Source organism: Pezoporus wallicus, unplaced genomic scaffold, assembly GCF_028554395.1.
Source record: "Pezoporus wallicus isolate ANWC-B61680 ecotype Strahan unplaced genomic scaffold, APGP_CSIRO_Pwel_v1 contig_6899, whole genome shotgun sequence".
In the NCBI taxonomy this organism is placed as follows: domain Eukaryota; kingdom Metazoa; phylum Chordata; class Aves; order Psittaciformes; family Psittacidae; genus Pezoporus; species Pezoporus wallicus.
In genome coordinates this window covers 3,791,266-3,819,249 of record NW_026638613.1, presented here as the reverse complement: position 1 = coordinate 3,819,249, position 27,984 = coordinate 3,791,266, and the positions used below count along the sequence as shown (strand labels likewise).

The following is a 27,984-nucleotide window of genomic DNA, read 5'->3' as shown; positions in this document are numbered from 1 at the left end:
GTTTGAAAATCATCTTAACAACCACAGTGGAGGAAACTAATTAAAAGAAGGAAGAAAAGTGTCCACTGCATCCAAATGGTACACGATGAAAGAAAACCAAAAAAAAACATTAAAGAAAAGCTGAATCATGGTGCTGTGCCTGAGAAGCCTACAGATTTGACCAAAAGACACAACCTAGACCATCTTGAAAGTATAACTTCTTGCCACCATGGAAAACCAGCAAACCCTCTTCACATTCAAGTACCATGGCAGCACATAACAGTCAAGTGACCTTTTACTGATGTTATATTAATTGCATTTAACTTTACATTAAACTGGGAAGGGGAGAAAAAAAGAAAGAGACCTTTCTATGTGTTTTGAATGCAGCAAGGTCAAAAGTACAGCTCAGGCTTCATCACAATCGGATAGAGAAACTGAAATGGTTTGGTGAAACCAAAACCACCCAAGATCAACTTTTAACTGTATTTAATCTTTGTTCTCTTAATCATGAAAGGCCTGGAAGATAGCAACCTACAGTACAGCTGAACTTGGTATGCTGAACATATGCCCCTATAAACTGCCATATTGTAACAGAGAAAACAGTACAATGCAGAAAGAGAACCGACTTCCCATCAATGCTGAATAGAGGGAGCAAAGTCTACCACTAGTATCTTCTACCTTCTGAAATTAAGAAGTGTAGCCAAAAAAGCAAAAAACTGTAAAAGTAGTAATTTCTATTCTGCAAGACAAAAGTCTCTTGGTGGTAAAGTTTATGACAAGGAATAAAGCATACTAGACCTTATTACGCTTTCCACTATGCATCTCACCATATAAACTTGGCCATATTGAGACCCCCAATTTAAGAACACTCCAGATCATTACCTCTCAGTTTGGCAGTGTAAAACTGCATTTGGAGATATAAAACTCAATCTGCAGGCAAGGAACCTTATACTGAATAAAAATAAAGGAATTTTAAAAGTCCTAAAAAATAGCAGCACAAACCAGTTTTCTTTTATTCTGTTACTTCCTCATATCAATAAAAAAAGCCAAAATCAAAGGATTTTAAAGGATTTTTATTTAAAATTTTACAAAATAATCCTTATTGCATGCTGCTCAGTATGTTAAGACAACTCTTCATCTGCTTCTTGGTTTTGTATGATACACAAAGATAGAAACTGCATTAAGTTCATTGCATGTTCACTGTAATGCAAGAACCTGTTGCTTATCCTCCAAAATTTCTTCCTCGTCATCCATTTGGTCATCCCAGCCCCTTAAAAGAAACACATCAGAATGATTTTCAGCAGCTCAAATTCCTCAAACTACTCTGCTTTAAGCTTTAGTGACATATGTTCACATATGTAAAATTAAAAGGCATGAAAATAGCTTTTTCTGTATATTTTACAAATATACATACAAGTAAATATATTCTTCCCCCCCCCCCCCCCCCAGTTTCTGTCACATACATTTTAACCTCTTAAACAAGTAAGAAGAAAATAACACTGTCACTAGTTTGTCTTACTAGAGAAATCCCACATCCTAGAACAGGTAAACTAGGGAAGTGGATCTTATTTATACTACCTGCACTATTTGCAAACGTTGTTTTGTTTTTCACTGATCTGCAATTTTGATATAATGAACATTAAAAAACAAAACCAAACAAAACCCCAAACAACCACAAGTCTCTGAATCAGCCATATTCATACAGAATGTAATTAAAATCAAGAGTGTCTCACTGACCTTACTAATTACAAGATCATAGTAATAAACCAATGACAGACAGAACTTTGGGGAACTTGTTTCCAGTCATCTCCTTCACCTCTAAGGCACTATAACAGATATATCAAACTACAGACTATGGTGAATTAAATGTTATCTCAGCTAATCACAACTGCTCTTTTTAAAGGTACCTTACAGCCAAAGAACTTAGACGATTTGTAAGAAACATACTTTATAGATCTCGGTGTTATATATTAACAAAACCTAATGCATTAAAAAAGACATAAACCCAAAATTCATAATTTAGAGTCCCAACAACAAAATATATCACTTCATTCTTAATCTGAGTTGCCTGAGTACTGGTTTAGAACACCAAAATACAAAATAGGTCATGCTGACCTCTAATCAGCATGTAAAGTACAAGTAAAAAGTCCAGACGGTTCTTATTTCAGTTCTGGCATGATGTTTGGCATATTGAGCATATTACAATATCATGAAAAAAAAAAACCTCAGCAAGTTTAACTTACCTGAAAATATCAAGTCCGGTGTGATCTGTTAGCTCCAGGTTTTTATGGAAATCTGTAGTATTTCTACCAATCTTCTCCGAGTCTCTGATGGAGGAAGTTACATCTTCAGAAGTTAAGCAGTAATGTTTTTCAGGATCTGAAATATTTTAGGTCATTTCAGGAACAAATACAACAAATGAAAATAAACAAACAAACAAACAAACAAAAGAGCAGTATCTACCTTACGAATTTTAGAGAACTTCACAGTATCAAAAACTTGCCATTTAAAGTCTCAACACAATATAATCTTCCCTCCCTATTCTTCTCTGAGCATACTCGACACAGATGCTCATTCTTCAAGCATTAACAAGAGAAACTTCCAAAAACACATGGTTCTGATGAGTAGATATCAAAAAAGGAAGGACAACTGTCCTGAAATATGGTATTTGGAAGCCTTAGAAGAGCTGTGGAAAAAATGCAGCAAAAGCTAAGGTAAAAACATTTAAAAGGCAGAACACACACTCTGGAATCTGGACTACTTTTGTTCACTGAAGATGCATCATAGCCAGGACCTACCAATATAAAAGCACCATAGCAACTCAGAAGGGATAGACCAAATCACAGTCTATCAAGGCTGCTTATCTTACAAAGTATCTTGGACACTTCACAATGAAATGGAACAAAAGCATCCCAATTTACTATTTTTTTTCCTCCTGTATTCAAAAGACAAAACTTGGACTCACTCATTCTGTTCAGTCATAATAAACTCACCCTTGTCTGCATGCTGACTCCTCCACACGCAAGGAGATGGGCCTGAGTCAGCCCCAAGATGAGTGGTAATACCATGTTTACTGTGTCTTATTAGTGGCAGTTCTTGTCAGGGCAGATCTATAAAGCTTCCTGTCTATCTTTTCCCCTTCTTGCTACCCTTGCATCAAATAACATCTAGTTTCCAACACTACCTGGAGTGCTCATTATTAAATACCCAAGTAAAGGATACCTATTTAAAAGAAATTCATGATCTGAAGTAGTACCTAGCACATCCTGAAGCTTTCTGCAACAAAAATGCAAAGGGTAAAACCTTAAAGTTGTGTGAAACTGCTTGCTTTCCCTACATTACAGGTAGGTTACAGTATGGTTGAATGGAAATAAATCACTGTTCAACCACAGAAGTCTTGCATTGTCAAGTAGTCTAGTAGATTTTTCCACCAAAATCAGTTAGATCTCAGAAGGCAAATGAAATAGCTTCTTGTTTTCATTAAGCTACCTGTAAGCATGCAGGACTGCCACTTACCTGTATAACTTCGTAATTCTTTTTCCAGAGCAAGTAGGGCTACTTGGTCAGCATCATATTCCCAAAGATAATCATCTTGTTTAGTTACATCATTGCACTTGTGTTTTGGTATCTCAGTATTAACTCTCAAGGTATGCACATGTGAACTCTTCGGTTTTGGTTGAGTGCTGGTTGGACAATTTCCAGTCAGTTTACAGTGTGGCATATTTGTTGACCAAGGTCCTCTAGAGTCATTCCCTGAAATAACAGGAATGGTCACAGTTCCCAATAATTCAAGATTTTATGCAGAAGTTTTATCTCAGCTCATTAATGACATTAATTGTAGTTAAAATTAGAAAATCATTGAATTGTTTGGGATGGAAGGGACCTTAAAGATCATCTACATTCAACCCCCCTACCATGGGCAGGGACACCTTCCACTAGACAAGGTTACTCAAAGGCCCATCTAACCTGCTTTGAATTGATCTGAAGAGAATACTAATTTTGCTTAAGAAAAAAGGCCCATCTAACCTGCTTTGAATTGATCTGAAGAGAATACTACTCTTGCTTAAGATTGTGAATTAATAATTCTTAATAATCAGATTAAAATTATATTAGGAAGTAGCCTGTTATACTTCGGGGTATCTTTCAGAAAAGATATTTTTAAATATTATGCACAATAGCACAACCTTTGTGTAGAAAGCTTAAAAATTTAGATTTTTTTTTAACTTAAGGTAACAGGAATATAATATAGAGAATCTTAAATATTTTTCTGGGATTCAAAATTGACAGTTTCAATTTCCACACATAACGTTTTTAAAATTAAAATGCCAAACTGGTTGCTTAAGATTAAAGAGATAATGTAAGCTGCATTAGAGACAGTTTAAATTGAGAAAAGTAAGTAAAAAGTACAGATGCAGTTATGTCTTACCTGTTTCCTTTTTTTAGTTCATGTACTAAGACTTATTTCAATAGTATGAAGAAATCTTATTAGATCAAAACCAAATTGTTGCAAAACACACAGTAATACACAACCTTGTTCTAGACAGCCTAAATAGTCAAGCTAAGAGGAGAGCAATGGGGTAAGGCAGCAGCAGAAATTAAGCAAAATAAAAAGTATTATTAGTGACAGCTGGAAAGAGTATTTTTTAACAAGAAACCCCATTGTTACAAAAACAATACCATGTATATAAGCCATTATACCCCAAATAAAAATACATAGATGATTCTGTTGAATTTAGGTCAATTTAAATCTTCATCACAGACAGTGCTTCTACCTTTTACTAAGAAAAGGTAACTTGTGTAAGTAGGACCTCAAAGCTGCTGCTCTCCTTACCTGGGTAGGACTGCCACACTGCCGTTAGGGTTGAGATTCTACCTTGAGCATCCAAACCACTTGAAGGTCTATTCAACTGACTTTCTAAGACACCTTGAACTACAGAGTCATCAGCGAATTCACTTAAGCTCCTTTCAGTAAACCACTTTCCATCTCCTGAAATTAAGAAGTATTAGAGGAAATTATTTGCAGGTTTTGTAATATGAGTTTACTGTTACTGTACTTGTTGCATTTCATGTGTGTGATTTAAAGAAGCGATGCAACAAATTTCTACGTATAATACATAAAAAGAAAAAAAATCACATATAACACTACCATGCTTAAATTCAAGCGATATACTTAATCAAAGTAATATCCATTTGCACCATTAATTTCACATAGTTACATACACACCACTAAAATCAATAGCTACATTCTGGAATAAAATTCTGAGGGAATGTAAAGAAGCATAGAAATCTATGGTACTATACTGATGAACTTACTACCTTGAGGTAAGTTACATTTTATCATTACAGAGCAACAGTTGTGCATGTTCATATGGCTGCTACCCCTAAGTGACTTCTAGAGGTAAGCTAGCTAGATCAAAGTTACATGAAGGATGTCTAAGAGCAACAGCGATAAACATGTATCATTTGAGAACTTTATTTATATGCCTTTACCTGGAAATGAGATATTACAGTCCACAGGGATAGAGTCAGAACACAATGAAGAACATGCTTCAGGCACTACTCGTTTAGGGTTTACACCTACAAAGAAACCTTCAAGTCCCCAGTACCATGCAGAAACAGATTTCTGTCTTTTGGCTATATCCTGTAGCTTGAATAAAACACAAAGACAGGACACTTAAAAAGTTGTTATTTCATAAAACTTTGAATGATTCTGACAGCCTAATTAATAGTTATTCATAAGGATGATGGTTTTGCATGATATATGCTTTAAAAATCCTATAAACTTTGATTGCTAATGTTTTGAGAGCTTGAGTCTATTTTCCCACTGTGGAAATGAAAAGCAATTTTTCATTGCTTTCACTTACTTTTGTGTGCATCAACTAAAGTAACAGTGTTTAACAATAACTCCAAATCTAATGTCCCAACCCTCTCTATGCTGAAAATGAAACCGAAAGCAAAATATCAAAAGCACATGTAAATAATTTAAAGTATCTACAATTTTTGGCATTCAATCAAGAGGTGAAGCAACCTTGATAAAATATGGGAAAAGCTGCCTTCTCACCCAGGACTCTTTTTTTGTTTAGTCTGTTCTTTCATTTGTTTTTTTTTTTTAACATCAGCAGAAGACAGACAATACACAGCAGAAAGTACAGAAGCCTTCATTCCCTACATAGGAAATATGGTTGGCGGTGACAAACCTCCAATTAAAACTGTAATCTCGATTGCTTCAGGATTGGGTTTCTGAAGGAGAATTGGGAAAAGCAGTAGAGTAATTCATGGTAACTATACAACTATCGCTACCTCCTAACTGATTCAGGAACATGAAATGCTGACTCATGGTCAGTTGGGAAAATAGGTTAAGCAAAACAGTTATATATTTAGAAATCAAAGATATAATTTACCAATGAAGATTTTGTAATTACAGGCAAAACCAAACTCTGACTATTGTAGACACTGTTCAGTTCTTGGGAATCTTTATGGTTTTTCTGCAGTTGCGTCTCAAGGAGAAATTTGTTGCTCATTAGTTCAGTTGGGTTAGACATCTTCTCAGGTAGTTTAGAGGACATAAGCGACCTTCTCAAAGTCTTTGCCTTAATACGCTCCTTTTGGACAACATTTCTTTGAAGAGTGCAGACAACCATTTTCTCTAGAAGAACCCAACAAAATAATCAAAATAGGATTATTTTTTAATGAAAACTAATATGAACTATAACATGCAAGTCTACTATATTTTCTTCATGAATTTAAAATATGAAACCTCCACTGAAGTTACCCCTAAGCCATAAAACTACGATCAAGAATAGTCAGCTTCCATTAGCTTCCTGCCTGATATTCAGAGATGCCAACATACACGGACAAGACTTACTAGGAAGTAGTACCAGTTCCATATGCTCCTGTACATCACTGTCTATGGAAACATTACATCTCGATAATAATCTTAACACATTTCCAAGTACTACTTTATGCTAATGCAATTTATTACATTTAGAATGCTATAATCTAACCAGAGCCAATGTATTAACTGCAACAGTAGAAATGTCAAAAAATTTCCTTATGTGTATATGTAATGGTTTAAAATGCATACTGTCAGGCCTTGAATGATTCTGCAAGTTCTTTTTCTTTGTATACAGAAGACATAGCCATTTTAATTTTTAGCAGGTGCCCAAAGAAACACATAAATCACATCTCATTAGTCAGCCATTGTTTTCCTTTTTTACATTTTGAAGACTTACTTAAATAAGTAGTTTGAAGCAGAAAGAGAGCAAGTGCTAGGTTCTGAAGTGCTGGAGTAATTGTTTGGTACTTGCAAGAATGAGAACTGAATTACCATTACATCCTAACTTATTTCTAAGCATTGAAAAATTGACAATATATTTCACATAGGGTAAGAACTTCGGGACCACTTAAGAGTGCCAAAAATAAAGTTGCCAAGCTTTCATGGTGATTTCACTGACATGCAATGAGCACTGGAATATTTATACACAAATGATCATCTGTCTTGCAAAACTAGTAATCATTTATACTGTTTCTCAACCTACCTATACAAAAGCACTTTTCTATGTAAAAAGAACACATGCCACACATTAGATCTAACACAGTACATATACAGTGGTCTGTAAAATCACTTCATCTGATTCACAATGGGTTTCTTTTCAGTATACATCTCATACAGGGGCAGCCTCTCCCTCAAATATGAGCTCAGAGCTGTAAGGTTGCTATCACAGTGGATGCCCATCCTTTCAAAACAGCTTACACATCCTATCAAATTGTGGTCAAGGGACCTGCATAGCTCAAGAAATGGTACATAATTTAATGACTGCCCTCCCTCACCCACCCTCCCCATCCATATGCCCACCCTCCCCACTCATACAACCATGATAGACTACCACGTCCTATACAAGAATGATGAAATTGTATACACTTACGTATATTGTACAAATACTTTCAGCATTTACCTTGAGAAATTTCTTTAGAAGAAACAGGATTTCTGTCAAAAGGAAAAGGGAAAAAATACTGTATGTCATCTGTAGACGTTAAATGACAATATAACTTTCTCATTACACCTACAGTTTCTCTTCGCAAAAGGTCTGGTAGGTACTGTGTCATTCTGATTTGCACCTGCAGAACCCCTTTGAGACAGAGGAAGAAGGAAAGACCAGAAGAATACAATGTAACAAAACAGATCACATCCCATCATAAATAATTTCGGGAGATCAGAACAATTGCACATGTCATTAATTATTAGGAATCTTAGTTTTGCATGGAATGACAAGGTTAGTGAAGTGAAAGTATCTGAAAAGTATACAACACTGACCAGCTACAAACGTGTCTCTAAGATAGTCCCCACTCCTACTCAGATAAGATGATACAAAAAAGAGAAACTCTACCTGTCTTTCACGACATACACGTATAAAGAAATGTATCTTACACAGTTTAACATTGGGGTGATCAAGCAAACAAAATAAATAAATTTCAAAGGGAAATCTCTTTAGTAACAGGCAATTAAATACATCTTTTGGGTCACTGACAAAGTTGAAGACACAAGCTCACCATTCACTAACTTTAATAGTAAGCGTGTCCTGTGCTTGTTAACTGACAACCTGTTCTCAGGTTGTCTTACAAAACAGTCATTAAATCATCAGGTCATTCAAATGAAAACTTTCAAGGACAAAAAAAGCAGTCACAGACAGGATCTTGGAAGAAATGTAAAGGAAGGGAAAGCAGTAACGAAGTGTTATGATACTGGCACAGTCTATGTCTTGCGCCAAGGATGAGATGTCTATCTTAACCATGCCTTAGAACAATTTACAATTTCCAGTCAAGGATTCTCCCGTTCCATATGGAATATGACTGTCTGCAAATAAAAGCGCCAGTTTCTTAGGAATGTAGCTAAATCCTAAAATAGGATTATTCCCTTTTCTCTTCCAAATAATCTCCACATTCCTGATACCTTCCACACTGCTTGAGTGGTTCAATTTTTCCTTGTTTATTCATTCCGATAGCCCCAGCTTCCATCACCAAAAAGTTAGATGATTCTTCCAAGTCCTTGTCATAAGACTAATTAAAAACAAAATTAAAAAAAAAAAGCAACAATAGATTAAAAATTAAAAAAAAAACAAAACAAAATACACAGACAAAAAACATACAAAAAAACAGTAGCTCAAGTGATTAAAGCCCTGAAGATTTTATTTCTCTATATAGCAAGTATAGCAAGGGTCCCTGGACAGAACAGGGAAAAAATATAGGGAACCTTCTGAAAGATAAATTTTCCACATTTGTATGGAAAAGCTAAACAATGCACCAATATTTTTTTAATTAGAAATTATTTAATTGTTCCTACTTCAAATATTTAACAGATCAACATTGAAACAGACCGCATCAGATCACTGCAAAGGTTTGTGAACTCCTTTATTAAACACTTACTTCATCAAGGAATTTAATTTTCAAAGAGGACTCTGCACTTGCAGGAACAGTGTCGGGTACTTCTTTTCTAAAAACAGATGTCCAATATCTCTTTACCTCTTCAACTATGAAATATAATTAATTTGACGTGTTTAATCATTTACTGCTCAAGATGCACTTACAGAAATGCAAACTTTTGAATTAATAAAATTTTCCTTTCATTATTGTTACTTTAAGCAGAAACTGCTTAAGTATGTAACTGTTCAGTAATTACAAGAAAAAAATCTAAATAAAAAGTATTTAATAGTTAGAGTCAATAAACAGAAGACTGTTACACCTGTTAAGTCATCGACATCATCGTCATCATCTCCTTCTCTCCCTCCTTCAATCACAGCCTCATGTACATTCAGTGTTTGCACAGGCCTTAAATCTTTACTGCAACTAACAGAAATTTGATCAACCAGAGCTCTAAAAAAGGAAAACAAATCAATCTTAAAAAGCTATCATTTTTTTTACATATAATACCACAGTCATTTAAAAAAAAAAAAAAAAACAAAAACAAAAACATCACACTAGTTACTGCATTAATTCTGAAATATTAGGTCATCAAGTCTGGTTATAACAGTTATTTTACTAAAACAAAGCACCCTGCATACAGTCACCTTAACTCTTGATAATATGTCTAATAGTTTTAAAGTTTCAAAGGAATTTTTGTTAATCCTCTTAAGGATTTCTGACTTCTTATATAGTACCAGTGACTTCAACATTACCTTCTGTATTTCTTAAGCAAGAGTTTCTCCATGTAGCTCAGACCACCCTTCTTGAATTCAATTTGGATAGGTTTCTTCATAACAGTAAGATTGGTCTGTACCTCACAAACACTGACAGATTCTATTAGAATTGTTAAAAAAGAAAAGAAAAAAGAAAAAAATGTATACAATGTATGCAGCTATTCAGACTTACAAACTTGCCACGTCCATAACCTATGCCTAGCTAAGATTTTGCATAATTCCAAAATTAAAACTACAAGCAGTATTATATTTACACAACACAGCAGGGGTAGCCAGTAAAAACTCATTTATTACAGCTTGTAAATTAATGGAAGATTACCACATTGGAAATCCCTAACTCCGCAGATAAAAATTCCATCATATAGAAGGAAAGAAGAAATAAAGAAAAAAAAAAAAAAATCAGTATAATACTTTTTGTACAAAAATACACAAATAATGAGCCAGAGTAAAAAGACTAGCTTGCACAAATCCAATCAGAAAAGAGGTTTTTTCCACATTTTTCCATGCATACTTCAACTGATTGCATCTTTTCACCGGAACAAAGAAATATTAAGAGCCTGTGGAAGGCAAGCAGAAAATGTACTTGGATACAACATGCAAAATCCTGAGCTATGCACATTACTTGTCTCAGTTAAAAGCCATAAATTTATGCTTAAATATTAGAGTTCATATAAAAGTCTCATGTGAGAAAAAAAGTCATGGAAAAGTTCGGGGACATAAGCTAAAGAATCTGGCCCGTGCCACAGCTCGTTACAGGAATTGGGATAAATACTAACTTGCATGTCATTAAAAAAAAAATATATATAAAAATTCAGAAGTTGTTGTTAATTTATAAAGAAACACAGAGAGAAAACTTAAGAAGAAACATTTACTATTCTAACAGAACCCCTACCCTCACAAAATCTGCTAACTCACCAAAATGGCTCCTTATATTTTAAAATGCAATTAAACCAGAAAAAAATCATACCTGAGAGGACACCACTGGTACACAGTTGTTCTCTATGATGATGATTACTCTTTCTCCATTGAAGCAAAGCTTCCTGAAAAGACTGTGCAGATTCTTCCTCATTAAATGTACCATTTAGTAATAATCCTTTGTTGTGATATTCAGTGCTTGTACAGGTTGATGCTGAGGACAGCTCCTAAATCAGTTCCATGACAAAAACACAGCACTTCTTACGACTCTCCTCAGTTACATACAACAGCAGCAGTGTTTTTAGTATCAACTATGGAAATGTAGCACCCTGTTTTCTGGGCTTACGCTATCTACCTAGGAATCAAGATACCTCAGTTTTCATGTGGTCTTGCTCATTAAATTGCGATGTTCTATCAAAACCAAAATAAGAAAACCAAAAAAGTTTGTATAAGCACAGACTAAAGAAATATCTAACTTAGATGCTTTTAGTAAGCAGAAAGCAGCAAACATGGACAACCCACATCCTATGGATAGGATAGATATTATATCAACAGATGTGAATAAGGGTCAACGGGCTCTGCAAGTCTGAGAGCCTGATCCCTCCCTTGACACCCTGCGGAAAAGCCTAAGGTCACTCTACCTAAAATGCCCTAACCAATAAATTTTTTTTTTATTTTTCCCCCCTAAACTGTACACTACCTCAGCACTGCCCACTGATGCTAGCAGAGATGCAAACTTGTCCGATGTGAACTGATGCTTGCTATTTACTGTCTTTCGCTCTTGATTAATTTTCGATTCATTCAGATTTATTCCCTTGATGAAGTGATTAGCAACTTCCAATTTTCCAGCATGCGTATCAGCTTCTGTCTGTTAATAAACCATTATTAAACCATTAATTTATTATAAACATACTCAAACATCCCACAAAACAGCATATTATAAGCAAGCAGGTAGCCACATATTGAAGAGTGATGATGACCTAAGCACATCCTAATTTCAGCAATCAGTAGTGTGCAAACGCATGAGCAAATATTCAATATTCCATTAGGTACTATACCGGACAGAATAGGTGAAGGATCTTATGCAGCACATATCATTTAAACAAATCTATGAGCTATGTGCTTTATTAATGAAGTCCGGCTTACTGAACCTTTTCAGTAGACAGAAACACATCTGTAGAGGTCAGCAAGAGGAAAATGTTCATCTAAGGGACTAACTGGAATATCCATTCATACACAAAAAAAAATAGTCCAGAAAAGTCCAAACTATAAAGAACTAGATTAGTTTGACTGAAACTGGCTACAGGAGAATAACAATTTTATTGTCGAGACATTACTGATTTGCAACCTTCATTAGAACAAAGAAAATTGCTGTGGAAATGTAACATGAAGGTTCTGATCACCACCTCCTGAATTATTAACAAGCAAAACCAAAAAATATTTTATGTTCATCCTTTGCCTATGCCCCCTCCCTGTGCACAGAGGAAGACCAGAAGGAAAGATCCTTTGTCTACAAAGTCCTCGAATGTGGCACACATTCTTTCCACAAAAGCACAAGAGCAGTAAAGGTACAGGCAGAAAGTGTAACAGAACAAGCCAAAGTAGCCATTGCAAAACCAGAATGTGCTCACATCTCCTTCTTTCCACCTATTCTACGCTATAATCAACCCAGTGACTTTGCAGCTGCTGCTGTGACAGAGATCACAGAAGCATATCCTCGAAGAGAAAGGGGAGTTTCTCTGGGGAATTGACCTTCTCCTTGGCTCATTCTGTTCCCCATGGCATGTGCACTCAAAAGCACATAGCTAAAAATTGTGTTGATTTATTTTAAACCACATGGAGAAATTAATCTTAACATTACAGAAGAAGTCACATTCCTCCAAAGGAGATAGCTTTGTTGGTGTAGTCCGACACATCTGCTTTCTTTGAGCAAGCATACTTGCATTATATATAGTCCTTTTGGTACTCTGGCCCACAGTATATAATAGGAGACCAATATTTAAAAGGCTCGCCCTACTGTATTTTTTGTCTAAAGGGCATCAGCATATTAATTGAGATTTTGCTAAATTGCTTCAAAACACCTAAGCAAGAATTGCAAAACTGATTTTAGAGAATACTTGCACAGCTTATTTGTTCTGACCTCATATTAAACTTCCCAGCAGTTTAACTCAGACACTAGTTTTCTCCTACTTCAACGCCTACCCAACTTAAATTGGTTTGGCATCAAAAACACCTACTCCAACAGCAGCAGTAAGGGAGGAGGCAGGAAAGAGCCCAAGGCAGAAGCAATATGACCCATAACAAAAGTGAGAAAGCAATTCTCTTGACTCTCATGCTAGAGTGACTGCCTTGCAATTTTCTATTGCATATTTTCTCTAAAAAACAGACTTTCCTCCTTACTCTAGATCAAGAAGTGCATAACCTCACTTGGAGTGCAATATCTTTTCCTCCCTTTGAAAAAATGGAATTGCAGCTACTCTTCTCTGCTCCAAATGCTAAAGACACCTTTTTCATTTCTCTACTTCTGCACTCTTTTGCTAGTTCCCGTTATTAAGAGCATTTTCTAATTAGTTTTAAAGTAAGACTGGAGAAAAGAGGGAAGATGACAAGGGGGGAGCATAGAGAATCAAGACAATCAAGGTGGAATCCTCCTGATGCAGATGGAGCCATCACAGCCCTCCATGATTCTCTGTTTAAATCCTCATATTCCTCCACTGAACCATTGTATCACCTCTAGTCCTCACAAATAAGCTTCCAACACCTTAATCTATTTTTTTACCATCAAAAATAAGTGACTTATCCCTTAAAAAAAAAAAAAGGCCTAAAAGAGAACCTCTTACACGTCAAGATTTATCACTGTTACCTTACTGCTGCTACCACCTAGTTTTCAATTCTAGGCTTAAAAGATCTGCTACAGTCTATTAAAATAAAACAAAATCCTAAACAGTCTGCAATTAGATGTGTTTGGTGAAATATTTTTATATCAATGCAAAATAGCTCAGGGAAAAAACATAATTCAGGATAGCACATCATCCCCAACAGATTATTTATCACTGGCTTTTTGCTCCTCATGGGATGTTGTATTGTCCTGTAACCGTCTTAAATTCTCACCTGAAGTTTTCCCACCAAAAGATGTAATCTTTCTACTAACATATTATAAGCAAGCATCATGTCTACAAGGATGTATTTATCACGCCAACAGCTTTAATAATTTACTGCTTTACTAAAAGGATTATATTTCTGGGAAGACAGAATGAGATCATCAAACAAATTTTAGCAGGATAACAGAATGACATATCCAGTGACATTACTAAAAAGCAAATTGTGCCTTCATGAAAATCTCATACAGTAGAACTGAAATAGTTACAACAATTAACATCCACTCAAGACCCTATCTACCTTTTCTATATTTATGTTGGCTTGCATTCTCACAATAAAGTAACTTCAATTATTTGTAATCATATGAATTAAATATGAATGCAAGCACTTTTTCATAAGAAGTTCCTGACATGGCTTCTTTTTCATTAAGTCCAGCTATAAACCAGTCATCATTAACACAGGAATGAAGGAAAATGAAAACAAGCAAATAACATGTATTTGAAAAGGTATTTTAAAAAGTAAACCAGGGAATTCAGCAAAAACCATGGAATTCCAAATCTGGAATAACTCTGGAAAACAAAATAGTGGTTTTCCCCCAAAAAGAAAATCCAAAATGCATGCACACATTGGTCCAAAAAAAATTATTACAACCCATTTATGAAATGCAATCAAACATTATGCATGAGAAATTTAAGTTTGATACAATTAAGTGTTACACAATAAATCTATGAGGAAACTTTACTACCCTAACTATAAAATTATAAAATTTTCATTTTTCAAAAAAAGATACACAACAAAGTTGTATGTTAGAAACTGAATCTTACTATACTGCATAATAAAATCACCCGCAACTGAGGTCTCCACTGTATTATATAACATTTTACTTTCATCATACTTTATTCCTTGTGAGAGGAATCCAAGTATGAAAGAATCAGGAATGCTGAAAGTGGCATCTGTCAGAGCAGACACAACTGTAAGCAGAAATTCAAAGTTTCAAGCTTCCTTATAACTACATTTAAATTACAGGTAACATTCACCAGGGTATATAAGAGTCTGACTAATGAACACCTCTGGCCATTTTTAATACTTAACAAAACTTCTTTTTCTAAACTGTTTGACATCCAACAATCCAATAATTTGGAAAAGTCTCAAACATGGTAGGTAATAACAGTATTTCAAAGAGCCTGTGTAAAAAACTCCTGACCCAGCAATTTCTTATGTATTTCCAACCACGTAACACTACCATTGGTTCAATTTAACTCGCTTTTCTGAGCGAGTTGAACTGAACCATTGAGGTGTGCATGACTATCAAATCCATCAAGGCACAAGTAAAGAAAAGAGGGGATAGGGAGTAGACATCAGTAAGTATTGTGATAAAACAGCTATACTATTTGCTTCTATGAAAACTCTTCCCTTTTTCAACTGAAACACTTCCTACTGAATAAGAAAAGTCCCATATGATTGAGCAACCTGGTCTAATAGGTGTCCCTGCCCACAGCAGGGGGGTTGGAACAAGATGGTCCTCAAGGTCCCTTCCAACCCAAACCACCCTATGATTTCATTATAGTGTGAAAGTAATCCCCTTTTTAACAATGTAACAATACCAAAGCAGTGTGAAAACAATGTCTGGTTACCCACCAGTATTGTCCTAATCTTACAAGTTCAGGACCTATGATACTTTCTGGGATCATGAACTGAGGAAGCATTAAGACGGGGGGGGGGGGGGGAAGGGAGAGGAGCATTAAGGAAAAGTCAATTCGGAGTTGAACTCATCATGAAGGTAACGATTTGCAACCCGCCCATTTGAGCGGCTGAGCAGAACACTGGAGAAGTGCAAGAGCAGCCGCGTCACAAGACAAGGAACAGCCGCGACCGGCGGGAGCAAGGAGGCTGGGCCAGGCAGGGCCTCGCGGCCGGCGGCAGCATCCCGTGGGGGAGCAGCGCCGCCTGCCGGTGCGGCGCGGCCGGGCAGCGCCCTCGGTGGTGCTCGTCGCAGCCGAGCGGGCCAGGCGGGGCCGCGGGGCTCTGGCTCCAGCCCGCCGCCTCCTGTGAACGCACCTACCCGGGGCAGGCGGCGAGGGCTGCCGCAGGAGTTCGGCGGCTGCCGCCCCACCGATCCCGCCGAGTTCAGATCGTGAGGACCAGTGTATTCATTTTTATGCAAGCTTTAATGAAACTGGGGAGCAGGAGAAAATAAAGAACCAAAAGAAGCAAAATCCCGGTGGTTTCGATGCCAAGCATCTTGACCGAAATTTAAAATCCACTCTTATGCTTTCCTAAGAGAAACCATTAAAGACATACAAATAAAATGCCTGTTCCTCTTGGAGTGTTAGCAGTTCCAACTTCTTTAATCTGCCGTAGAAGCAATACAAATACATCACAGCATGTGTTACAGGGTGAGGGAGAATCTTTATAAGAGGAGATACTTTATTAGAATAGAAATGTTATTTTGTTACTTAACTATTCTATTGGCACAAGTTACTTCTAATATATGTTTTGGATTATGGTTTCCTATTTATACTTGCCAAAAGGCAAAATCTCTTTAGCGAATATGAATCACCTTATACGTGATACTACTAATTTTCCAACCCAACACAGCCAGTGTGAGAAAGCAATCAGAATTAAAAATTTACTTATCAAAGTGGGCCTTTTTTTGTAATTTAAATTTATTTTTGTAATTTAAAATTACAAAATATTCACAGAGCACTCAATTTTGTCCTATTTGCCTATAACATTACATCTTATTTTAATCATATGGTAATGTCCTTTAGTTTAGTAAGGGATGAGTTGCCTTCAATCACATTACCATGCTGGGCAAATCAATAAAAATACATCTTAAAGAAACTCCCTGTGAAAGAACTTCTAATAAGAGAATCATTTAATCTGTTTCCTTGCAATTCAGGTAGATCAACATATAAAACCTCCCTTTACCTTACACACTAAGGTAACAACTAAGTAGTTATCACAGAAAGAAATCCAAGAATTAAAGCAGATATCAGCACTTATTTTGGGAAATATGGGAAAAACTATTACCATGATTTCAATTCCAGAAAGATACTTAAATAAAGGAGGATTAAATTAATCTCAAATATCTAAGTAAAGTTTTCCACTTTTTCAGTTGTTGCACATGCAAGAGTCACTGGCACCTCAAGCTGACCACCTCAGAGAACTCACTTTTCCCAGCAGAACAAACTCCCAAACTAAGGTATTTAAAACAAAAAATCTTCACCAAAAAAAACAAGTCAGGCTTCAAGTTCAATTGAACTCCTTCACTTGATCATTGCAAAGTAGCAATACTGCAGTCAAGATGATTCTTTCTTACAGAAAGGGCGGAGGCAGCTAGTACATCACCTTGCACAGAGTGCCACAGCACAACTGCACTGTACAAGAGAAGTTGATGTACAGAAAGCTAATGGAATATTTAGACTTCCACCTGTGTTTTAGGTATGTACGTATGTTTTTCCATACATCGGTCTCTTCATGAAGGAGCCTGGCAGTGAACTGCAAGTCAGAGAGCTTGTCTGTACAGACAACACACAGCTTACAGCCTGGGCAAATCCAAGGTAATTAATTTTACAACATATTATCCTAGATAAAATACATATGTCTAGACACTGCTACAAAGCTATTATACACACATGTTACATTCTGTTGCTATAGAGTAGTTTTTAAACCATTTACTTACCAGCAGTGCACTCTTAATTTCACGTGGTCCATGTGCTATCCCCTTCAATACAGGTTTTCCATGTACTACAGCAATTGCCATTTCACTCTTAAATGGCTCTGTTGCTGGCTCTGGAAAAACAAACAAAGCAATCCTCTACTCCAGTCTCCAATTTCCTTATTGTTTAATTGCAGCAACCTCCAAGATCCAGACTCCACCAGAAATTGCTGAGGTTTTAATTAGTTAAGAAAGATGTATTTACCTTGGATCTGTTCTTTGAGAATTCGCAACTTCACTTTTCCTGAAGAAACCTATATGGAAGAATATTTACATACATATCTAAGGTGCTAAAGAAAATTAATAAAAGTATATTTTTTTGTAGAATTAAAATGTTACTGCTCCTAGGTAAATAAGCCTGAGACCAGCTTCCCTTCCCATTCATGAAATGGCATCATCCTTCTTTGCACAGCCAAGCATGCAACAAGTGTTTCCCATTCATGTAGACATATAGAACATTCACAACCACAATGACTTAAGCTCAAATGTCAAACAGTGAAGTCTACTGCGCATATGCCTACCTATACCTACACCTATAGGGGAGGCGTTTTTCTCCTGTTTCTCCCTATTGCCCTTCCATGATCAAGCACCCCAGTAATATTAAATATAAAATTAATAATTTTCAACATTTTTGCTCCTCATTTTTTGTCAGCAGAGTCCACTCTACATATTCACTTACATCCCATCACCTCTTATACATCTGCAGGCATTTTAATTTTGCCCTTCTGAGAATTCTGCCCCACGTCATCTCTTTAGTCACCACAGCTGAAGTCTTTGAAGTAGTAACAACTCTGAGTTACTTGTCTCAGAGAAAGGGAAAGAGGTGGGTTAAAGGAAACCTTTATGTTCTGATTCTCTCTTCTGCTCCAGGAAAGCAAGCAATTTTATTGAAATTGAGAGCGCTGGCTGTGAAGACCTTCACACCAAACTGCTGCTGCTGCTTCAAAAGACTTCAAATAGCAACTGTGACCATTTAGTCTGAAGTCATCTTCGTCGGTTTTTCTCTTCAGACTTATACAAGCTTTATTCAGCTAGTTTCAAATGGTCTCTCTTAATTAAGAGGGCTCATTTCAACATAGCATACATAGTGTGGGTTCCAGGGGAAAAAAAAAAAAAAAAAAATTGTAAGATAAAAACTCTCTTTTTATGTCCCACTCAGTCCAATTTGCATGCCACTCCACACACATCAATGTCTGCCAAAGGAAAGAAGTATCTCTAAGTTGAATTAGTTCAGATTTAGGGATCCCCTGCAGATTTTTTCATACTAAGTCATGGAACAAGTAAAGAACATAAGCTCTCTTCTCTGTATTTTAACAGCACTCGTGAACATGGATATACCTAATGCTTGCTTCCATAATGTATAAAGCCTCAAGGACAAAAGCCTAAGCTATTAAAATATAAATTATAAAATATTTATAAATATATATATAAATAAAAATGCATATATATTTTTATATATAAAAACATATATAAATAAAAATAAAATATATAAAATACTGAATTCCTTTCACCAGAGAATGAAATATTAAGACTAGGTTATTAGTTAGAAGTAATAACACTCCCTACAAGTTCCAAACTTCAACTATTTAAAAATTTGACCAACTTTCACCACTCCCATACATCTGCTTATCCTTAACATTTTTTGAGAGTTCGACTAAAATTGCCCTTGTTATTTCCAAAAAGAAATGAGGGGGAAATACCCCATTGTTAACATATTAAAAAAAAAAAAAAACAACAGTTTTTGCAATGATTTAGCAAGGAGGTTCAGCATCCCTCCTTTTAGGTCTGAGTAAAGACGTTATAGACCAAGAGTCAACTGATAAACCTAATCCACATTTTAAAACACTCAGAAGTACTCAGTCACAGCCCAAGAGAATGGATTTAGTCCAGTCATCACCCAAGAGAATGCTGAAAAGATCTGTTTAACCCACGCCTGATCACTAGCATCAGTCCTCAGGGCATGAATGTAACGTCTCAGTCTCATTCTGCACTTACTGAAAGAAATCCAGAAGCATCATAATAAAGATTATAGGACATGCAGAAGTAAGGAAGAGGAGGGGGGAAAAGAATGAACCAGAGTCATATGGAAGTTCTAGTGTCAATCATTATGCAGTGACTGAATTAAAGAAAATCTTTAACAGTAGTACGTTTTAATGTTGTGTGGCTTTCTTACAGCATTTATCCATGAAGGTACAGAACTTGTGTTCAAAACTTCACATGAAGCCTTTATTTCAGATTCTCAATGGATGTCAGATATTGGAAAGACAGGCTCCTGATGATGTGTATCAGTATCAAATTAGACTCTTACAATATTAAATCCATAGAAGCAATTATCATTTCCTATCTATTGCAATTAAAAGAAACAATATACCAACAGACAGAATGTGATGGTCCTCCACCTGAAAGGGAACCATAAGCTTAACATGGAAAAATAAACAACCAGAAATTTTACTCAGAAGGTGCTTAACCTTTTATTTTTACAGTATTTAAAATTCCCATGTTCCGTAGCATAAATCTAGTTCAAAAGCATCTTTTTCAAATAGCTTTATCTGCAATTATACTGATAGTTTATTACCTTATTATTGTTTTCTTTGCTTTGTGACAAAACTCGGGCTTGGGTGATCACTGGTCCTGCCCGTCCAGATTTCCAATGATAAGCACTCAATCTCCTATGAACCAAGTGCAAGAAAGAACTTACAAATTGCATCTTCTATAATCAACAGAAGCATAAAGGTTTTCTTTCATGTTCTTAAATAAGAGCAGAACATCACAAAAATTAACTACTTGTATGCTTGTATGCAGGATCATTAATTCTCCAAATCACAAGCATCTTATTTCCACTGAAACCTGTTTCACCTCTACTCTAATAGTAAATACATCACACATATAAGAAAGTACTGAGATCATCAAATTGGTCTAAACTTTTAAACTAAAGTTTAAAGTAAATTTATGGGTTTAAAGAAAAACCCATAAATTCTCTAAGATTGGGTTTAGACAAATAAAAAAGTAACAGAAGTACACTTTAGATAAGTCTTCATTCTCCCAATTTACTCTAAGGCATTCATCCAGCATAAATAAAACACATCTTCTAATAAGTCAAGAACACACACTTTAATTCACTGAACTTAAGATATCAGTTTAGATATTACCTACTCTGACAAACATGGAAGGTAGTGGGGAAGAAATTAAGACGAAGTGACATTAAGCAGTGATTTTCAGCTTTAGCACACTGCATAATACATTATTGCATAATATTTATCAAGTATTCAAATGACTGATCTACTTTGTTTCACAGAAAACCAAATACAGAGCAAAACAGACTAAAGCATAGATAACAAAAGGTAAGGAAAACATGTAGGAGGGAAGAGGAACGATCTTTCCACCAGTTGTGCAAATGCCATTGATTCCTGTCATGTGAATTCACCATAACACTATCAGGGTTTCCAGGTACAAGGCTATGAGGACAATGTAAGAACTACTGCATGAGAATAATATGGGGGGGGAAAGTGCCACACAGTACCTGGAAAATAGTACCCCAACAGCTCAAGCAAAATTTTACCAAGCTGCAAACAGCAGACCCTTAGCATTACCAAGACTAAAGCAACGAAGTATCCAAGGCACTACTCATATCTCCAGTGACAAAGCATGTCAGGCAGAAATACAAAGAAATGAAAGCAGATGTTACAGGTATCTGCTAACATTCAGAGTGAGACAGTAACAGAGCTGAGAGATTTGAACTCCCACCCTAACACCTGATTCACTACATTATGCTTACTTTCCAAGCCATGGTTTCCACCATACAGAAAATATCTTTCTGAGAAGCTATGCAGACCCATGCAAAACCAGACCAAAGCAATAATAAGAACATCATCCTCTTTAGAAACTTCCGAAATAACACTAAAATAGCACAAGTGAAACTACTTTCTGTCTCCTGCTTTAAAACTAAGGTGACAAATCCCATCAGACAGTGGAAAAAGGGAAAAGAGGGGATAAATGAGGAAAAAGGATCTTCAGTGTTGAAAGAATATCCCTACCAGGAAGAATTTTTTAGTTTACTCGTGAATAATAATAAAATAATAAAATTTCACATGGAAGTTTAAAAATAAGAAAGCTGTAGTTTATGAAAGCAAGTTTATCCCTAGGAAGAAAGATCGAAGAGAAAAGACTAAACAGTACTGTGAATCCCAAACTTTCCTCCAAGGTGTGGAGAAAGCATCTTACTGGATTCCTTTTTTTGAAACAGAAATTTAACCTACTTTCTCTCTTGTTTTTCTCTATTCATGTTTGACTGTAGTTGCTGTAATTTCTTCTCCATCTCTTCATTTTCCGTTTCTAAATGTGCTTTCTCCAACTGCAATTCTCTAAGATTTCTGGAGGAGGTATGTAGTAAAACAGTCATTAGAAATTACATGGAAGACTGTAAGGCACCTGAAAAAGTTTAAAAAAAAAAAACCTTGACATTAAAGGCACATCACCCTTTTATCTGCCAACAAGACTGAAAACAGTTTTGGAAAATTTAAGGCAGGTCAGGTGGACCCAAGATTACCTCCTCACAGAGGAGTATGCTGACAGTGATATGGCTACTCCAAGATAAGATTTAGAGTAGCCTATTGGCTATTGATACAATTGTGTCTATATTTGGAAAGGTTTGTGTCTTAATTATATTAAACTAAACTATCCCAGTGAATTCTTTAGTATTGCTTGTTTTCAAATATATATGTTAGATATACAGAGGTATAAGACCTATAACTGACTCAGAAAGTAGATTAAAGCCTATGAGAAGAAAGGTTTAAGAATAAAATTATAGGGAAAATACTATAAAAGAATTCTTCTTCTTGCTTATACAAAAATAAGCTCTTCTACCTAATGTTGCATGAAAAATTATGAAAAAAATACTTCTACCACAATTAGATGAAATGCACTTACTTTGCTTTTAATCTCACTGAGGTTCCAGGTTTTGAGCCTGGGAGTATTACAAAATCGTTGACATTCATGATAACCAGTATAACCTCTTAAAAAAAAAAAAAAAAAAATTCAATGAGCTATAGATAGCAACCTGTTGAAAAGTGTATTCAATTGAAATTAAAACAATAAAAACCTGTTACAAATCAATATTAGTGTATAGAGGAGAAACAGAGTACAGAACTTGTTTATATGAAGAACCAATAAAAATTCTAGAGCAACTTTAAATTAAATTTCACTGAAAGAAAAACTTTTTATTACATTTATGATACCCAGGGAAAGATTTACTTGTCTATTTAATTTGAGCAATTCCCTAAAGTTCAGTGAAAGCAGTTTAATATTAAATAAAATGTGGCTCCTTCAATCAGATGCCTGGAAAGCACAGAGAAGGAGAACATTTCATCAATGGCTGTGAAGTCAAACCATCTCCACTGATCTGGAAAGATAAGTGCCTCGTGTCATATACAAATTGATATAAAAGAATATGGTAACTGGCAGAGCACAATTATTCCCTACTCTCAAAACTCCAAGACAGTGGTATTTTAAAGACAATTTTTACCCCCAGTTTGTTAAATACTCTTCCAACAAGCAAGTTCATACAGCATAGAAGCATGGTTCTTACTGCGCCAGAAAAGCCAAGCACTCAATTCTTTCTTGCCACTTTAAAACAATTATTCTTTTATCACATCTTAAGACAAACCAAGACTTTATTTATTTCGAATTGAAGTTCTAAAATTAAAGTCAACTTAATTTTGAAGTCTGCATTGCAAAACAAACACAAATTCCATACACCTTCTGTCTTAGCCTACCTCAAATTTCTTCCTAATCAATATAAAAATAGCTTTATCACTTAAAGACAGATGAAGATGATGCAGTTTATTTCAAACTACAGGAGTTTAACTAGAGAAGTATAAATTCGAACAGCTTTCTCACCTCTCACATCAATAAACCTATAAAATCTAAAGGGATATTACCATGTACTAGCTCACATACAATTGTCATAATCAGGAACACAGATTTCACACCAGACTAAGTCCTATCCATTCACCAGTAATTAAAACCAAACTATTTCCTCCAAAGAATCTGTAGTTTAACAAAAACAACAACAACAACAAAAAAAGACACAAACTTTGCTTGCCCTGTAAATTTGCTCCTAACACCTAGCCTAAATACAGCAGTCACATGTACTAATGTACTCTCACTCTCTCGGGATAAATTCATATTCTCCATGCCTATGTCCATGACAGCAACCATTTCAAATATCACATTTTTAAACAAAACAAAATATCCTTTCCTATGTTTAGTGCCATATAACAGACATAAAGTAAGATCATAAAAAACAGATTAAACTACCTAATGTTACTTTCCATAAGTTGTTTTCCCATACTTGACAATTTTTTTACACCTTGGAAAGATGTATTGTCTCAATGACTCTGACAAGTCAACATCTGCTCCTACCAGTTGAGCATTCATGGTTTAACCAAGAACTATGATGTCAACTGTATTTTAAGTAACTTCAAACAGAAAGAGTAGCAGATTAATCCGTCTCTCCATGAAATCTAAAAAAAAAAAAAAAAAAAAAAACCAAACAACAACAAAAAAATCATTTTACCAAGTATGCGTCACAAGATAAATGCTGTACCATTCCACATTATATAACTACAGCAATTGCCCTGTGAACTCCTTGCCCAGAAGTAGGCAAAACCAGCAAAGAAGCAGGTGGTGGTAAGAACGGGTGAATAAATGGAGCAAAGTCAGTACTTGCGTTTAATGCTTCTATCAAACTCTGATCTCTGCTAAGCAAAGCTCACAAATTTCAACCCGTCTAGACGACAGCTTTAAGAAAACACAGAGCAATGCCCAAGTCAAGAAGGAAAAAAAAAAAAAATAACAAACAAACCAACCACTCAAAACCCTTACGTCAAAGCAATGGGCTTTTTGTGTGTGTTTCGTTACCGATGGCTCACGGAGAAAACTACCCAGAAGTGTAACCTAAAACCAGAACGCAGTAAGGACAGGGGGGAGGGACGATAAAGAGAAAAGTACAGAAGACGAATATAAACTCCTGCTGTAAGGCTGTGTGGTGCGGGCAGGGTTTGGGGCACTCCCACCTGCTCCCAAGCACTCTCTCAGCCCTTCGGCACTGGCCTCTTGGCGAGCAGCACCTCCCGCGCGGGACCCTTCGCGCCGAGGGGAACCCCGCACGGCACGACGGGCCGTGGCCGCGCCACCCCGGCCCCAACATAGGCTTGGGACTCCGCCCCTGGGTCCCCGAGGACCCAGCGTCCCCCCGGGCCGCGGCCGAGAGCTCGGTCCCCGCCTCACCGCCACCAACGACCGGTCCAGTCTGATCCTATTGCCAGCCCCCGTCCTCCTACCGCAGCCACCGCCCCCCCGCCCCGAGCGCATAACCACAGCCGTGCGCTGTTCCCATGGCAGCGCGTGTTGAAGGAGAGTCCATTGGACGCTGCAGGGGAGGGACGTAGGGAGAGACGACTCCGTGGGGCGGGAGGCTTCCGCGGGGGCTGCCACAGGGTTGCGCCGAGCCGAGCCGTGCCGAGCCGTGCCGTGCCGTGCCGTGCCAGAGCAGGGGCGCCCCGGAGCTTTTGCAGCTGCCTGTGTGGCGCCATGTGCGCATTTGGCTGAATTCAACCCACAAGCCAGCACAGCCGCTTGTGAGGCGCAGGTGTCCAGGCCAGGGGCTGCCCCACAGGCAGACATCTCCGCGGGTGGCCCAGGAGCTCCAAATCCAGCCGCCGCTGGAGAGGAGCAAAGCCAGAAGCTCCTGCTCTCTATAGCTGGGCGGGCCTCTGAACTTTTCGTTCACTGGCTTTACAGCTAACCCGCAAAGTCCCTTTGCGTCACGTGGAGCCGGTTCTGTTGCTGCCACACACACCATCAACAGCCGTCAGGCCCATAGGGCAGGAACGAGGCCCTCCAAGAATCCTGTGGTACAATGCATTTACAACACATCTGCCCGCTGACTTGTCAGTTTTCAAGGTGTACTTTCTTCATTTTTTTCCCCCCACAATAGCTACAAAGGCTTTTCTACAGTGAGAAACAAAAGTACGTTTGGTGTTTTCACACTCCTGCATGGGGTAATGGTTGTTATGAACTGCATTCTCAGCAGAAGTGGTAGGGGATGCCCTGAAACGCATGGAAATGGGGGACCTGGCTCAAATTATATTGACTGCCTTCCCATTCTAGCTGAGTCAGAGCAATCTTGGATCCACCTTTCAGTAGATAAACCCGATTGGTATGTGGCTGTGCTGGAAAAAGAAGCCGTGTCATAGAATCATAAAGTCAGAATGGGCTGGCTGGAAGACCTTAAATTAGTTCCAACCCCACTGCCATGGGCAGGGACACCTTCCACCAGACCAGGTGGCTCAAAACCCTGTCCAGCCTGGCCTTGAACACTGCCAGGGATGGGGCAGCCACAGCTTCTCTGGGCAACCTGTAGAAGTGCCTCACCACCCTCACAGGGAAGAGCTTCTTCCTAATGTCTAATCTAAATCTTTCTCTCAGCTTAAAGCCATACCCTGCCCCCCCCCCACCCTATCCCTTGTAAAAAGACCGTCTCCAGCTTTCTTGTAAGGTCCCTTTAGGCACTGGAAGGCTGCTTTAAGGTCTCCATGGAGCCTTCTCTAGGCTGAACATCAGCTCTCTCAGTGTGTCTCCATAGCAGAAGTGCTCCAGTCATCAGGGCATCTTTGTGGCCTCCTCTGGACTTGCTCCAACAGGTCCACATCCTCCTTATGCTGGGAGCCCGAGCTGAACCAGTACTCCAGGGGCTGGGTGTCTCGCAAGAGTAGAGGGGGAGAATCACCTCCTTTGACCTTCTGGTTACGCAGCTTGTGATGCAGCCCAGGAGACAGTTAACTTTCTGGGCTGCGAGCCTCTCCCCAGCAGCCATACTGCTTCCACTGCAAGTCTTCTCCTCTCAGGTTTTTCTCCCAGAGCCACTGCAAAACATGCCTATATTTATCTTTGTATCTGGGGGGTTCTGTGTTTTTATTCTAACTTCTTATTTATTCAGAACTTTGCCTCTGGAGGAACCAGCATAATCTTCCTGCTGATTTAGTGCCATGCTTTAAGCAGCTAAATTTAAATCAACCTTCCTGAGTGCAAGGAGGATTTGAATAGCTTTTCAAACAAGTTATCCCATTATCCACTGCTAACTTTTAGTTATTGCTCAGGACCCAGAGAGCTGTAGGGCTTCCTTGTAACATTTAATTTTTCAGAAAAGCTCTATCTATGCCCACCCTGTAGATATGTGTAGTTTTAGTTCGTGCGTCACTTCTTGGCTATTACAGAGCACATATTTATGTATCTGCCAATAAGAAATAATTCCCATGCCATTCCCTCAAAGGATACCTAGAGTGCATGGTAAGATAATATTTTTTTAACCCATCATATTTTTCAGTTTATTTGCTTTGAGTCTAGCCCTTCCAATTTTGGTGGTAGACCATTATTTATAATTGATGCTTCTTTAGGAAAAAAAAAACAGTCTTTACAGAAAACCTGGTATTTCAGGAAAAAGCACTCTGCTTATGATCCAAGTCAAGACTTAATAAGTGCAAACTATAATATCTTTGAAATTCATGAATTCTAAGCTGAATTTCATTTGGGAAATTTGCATTTGTCCCATATGTATTCAAGCTAGGAGGCACAAAATAACTTACACCATTTTTCTTGACTATATAATCTGTCTGGCAATAATTTTCTTTCATCATCCATTGTGGTTACAGTACACTTTTCAAGATTTTACTCTGACAGGCAATTTATATTGAGAGTCTGTGGAAAGATGTATGGATTTTTTGATCTTGAGAAGGACAGTAGTTTGCATCATGTATATCAATCTAGTAATATGTCCTAATGGTCTCTTATTTGAAACAAATTTGGAGTCGTTTTCTGTATGACCAAAATTGCTTGGTGTAAAAGTAGAAATTAATTATTTTCTCTTTTAACAAAATATTTCCAGAGACCACGCAAACTGAAGCCAGCTTAGGCTCTCTTACCTGGCAGGAGATGAGTACTTCAGAATGAAAAGGGACATAGGCATAAAGAAAAAAATACTCTTTTTAGAAGATGTTTATACAAACCTTGTATTTAAAA

The 27,984-nt window shown here is 37.2% G+C and overlaps 1 protein-coding gene across 3 annotated transcripts; it reads right to left on the bottom strand.

The window, feature by feature from the left end:
- Positions 1-1,034: 1,034 nt before the first annotated feature.
- Positions 1,035-25,135, bottom strand: ZBBX (zinc finger B-box domain containing). Of its 3 annotated transcripts, none has more exons than XM_057411563.1 (19): positions 24,981-25,135; positions 22,834-22,918; positions 22,164-22,277; positions 20,483-20,576; positions 18,113-18,161; positions 17,872-17,981; positions 11,788-11,955; positions 11,140-11,314; positions 10,152-10,272; positions 9,719-9,849; positions 9,403-9,506; positions 8,930-9,036; positions 7,935-7,966; positions 6,381-6,625; positions 5,470-5,626; positions 4,811-4,966; positions 3,496-3,732; positions 2,223-2,358; positions 1,035-1,249 (listed from the first exon to the last, which is right to left on the bottom strand). In XM_057411563.1, exons 2-19 carry the CDS (start codon positions 22,899-22,901, stop codon positions 1,177-1,179), a joined length of 2,277 nt encoding a protein of 758 aa, XP_057267546.1. In that variant the 5' UTR covers positions 22,902-22,918; positions 24,981-25,135; the 3' UTR covers positions 1,035-1,176. The 3 variants fall into 3 exon arrangements, with proteins under 3 accessions (XP_057267546.1, XP_057267545.1, XP_057267544.1); XM_057411562.1 differs by having other exon boundaries at positions 6,402-6,625; positions 24,981-25,110; XM_057411561.1 differs by having other exon boundaries at positions 9,403-9,500; positions 24,981-25,110.
- Positions 25,136-27,984: the final 2,849 nt, after the last annotated feature.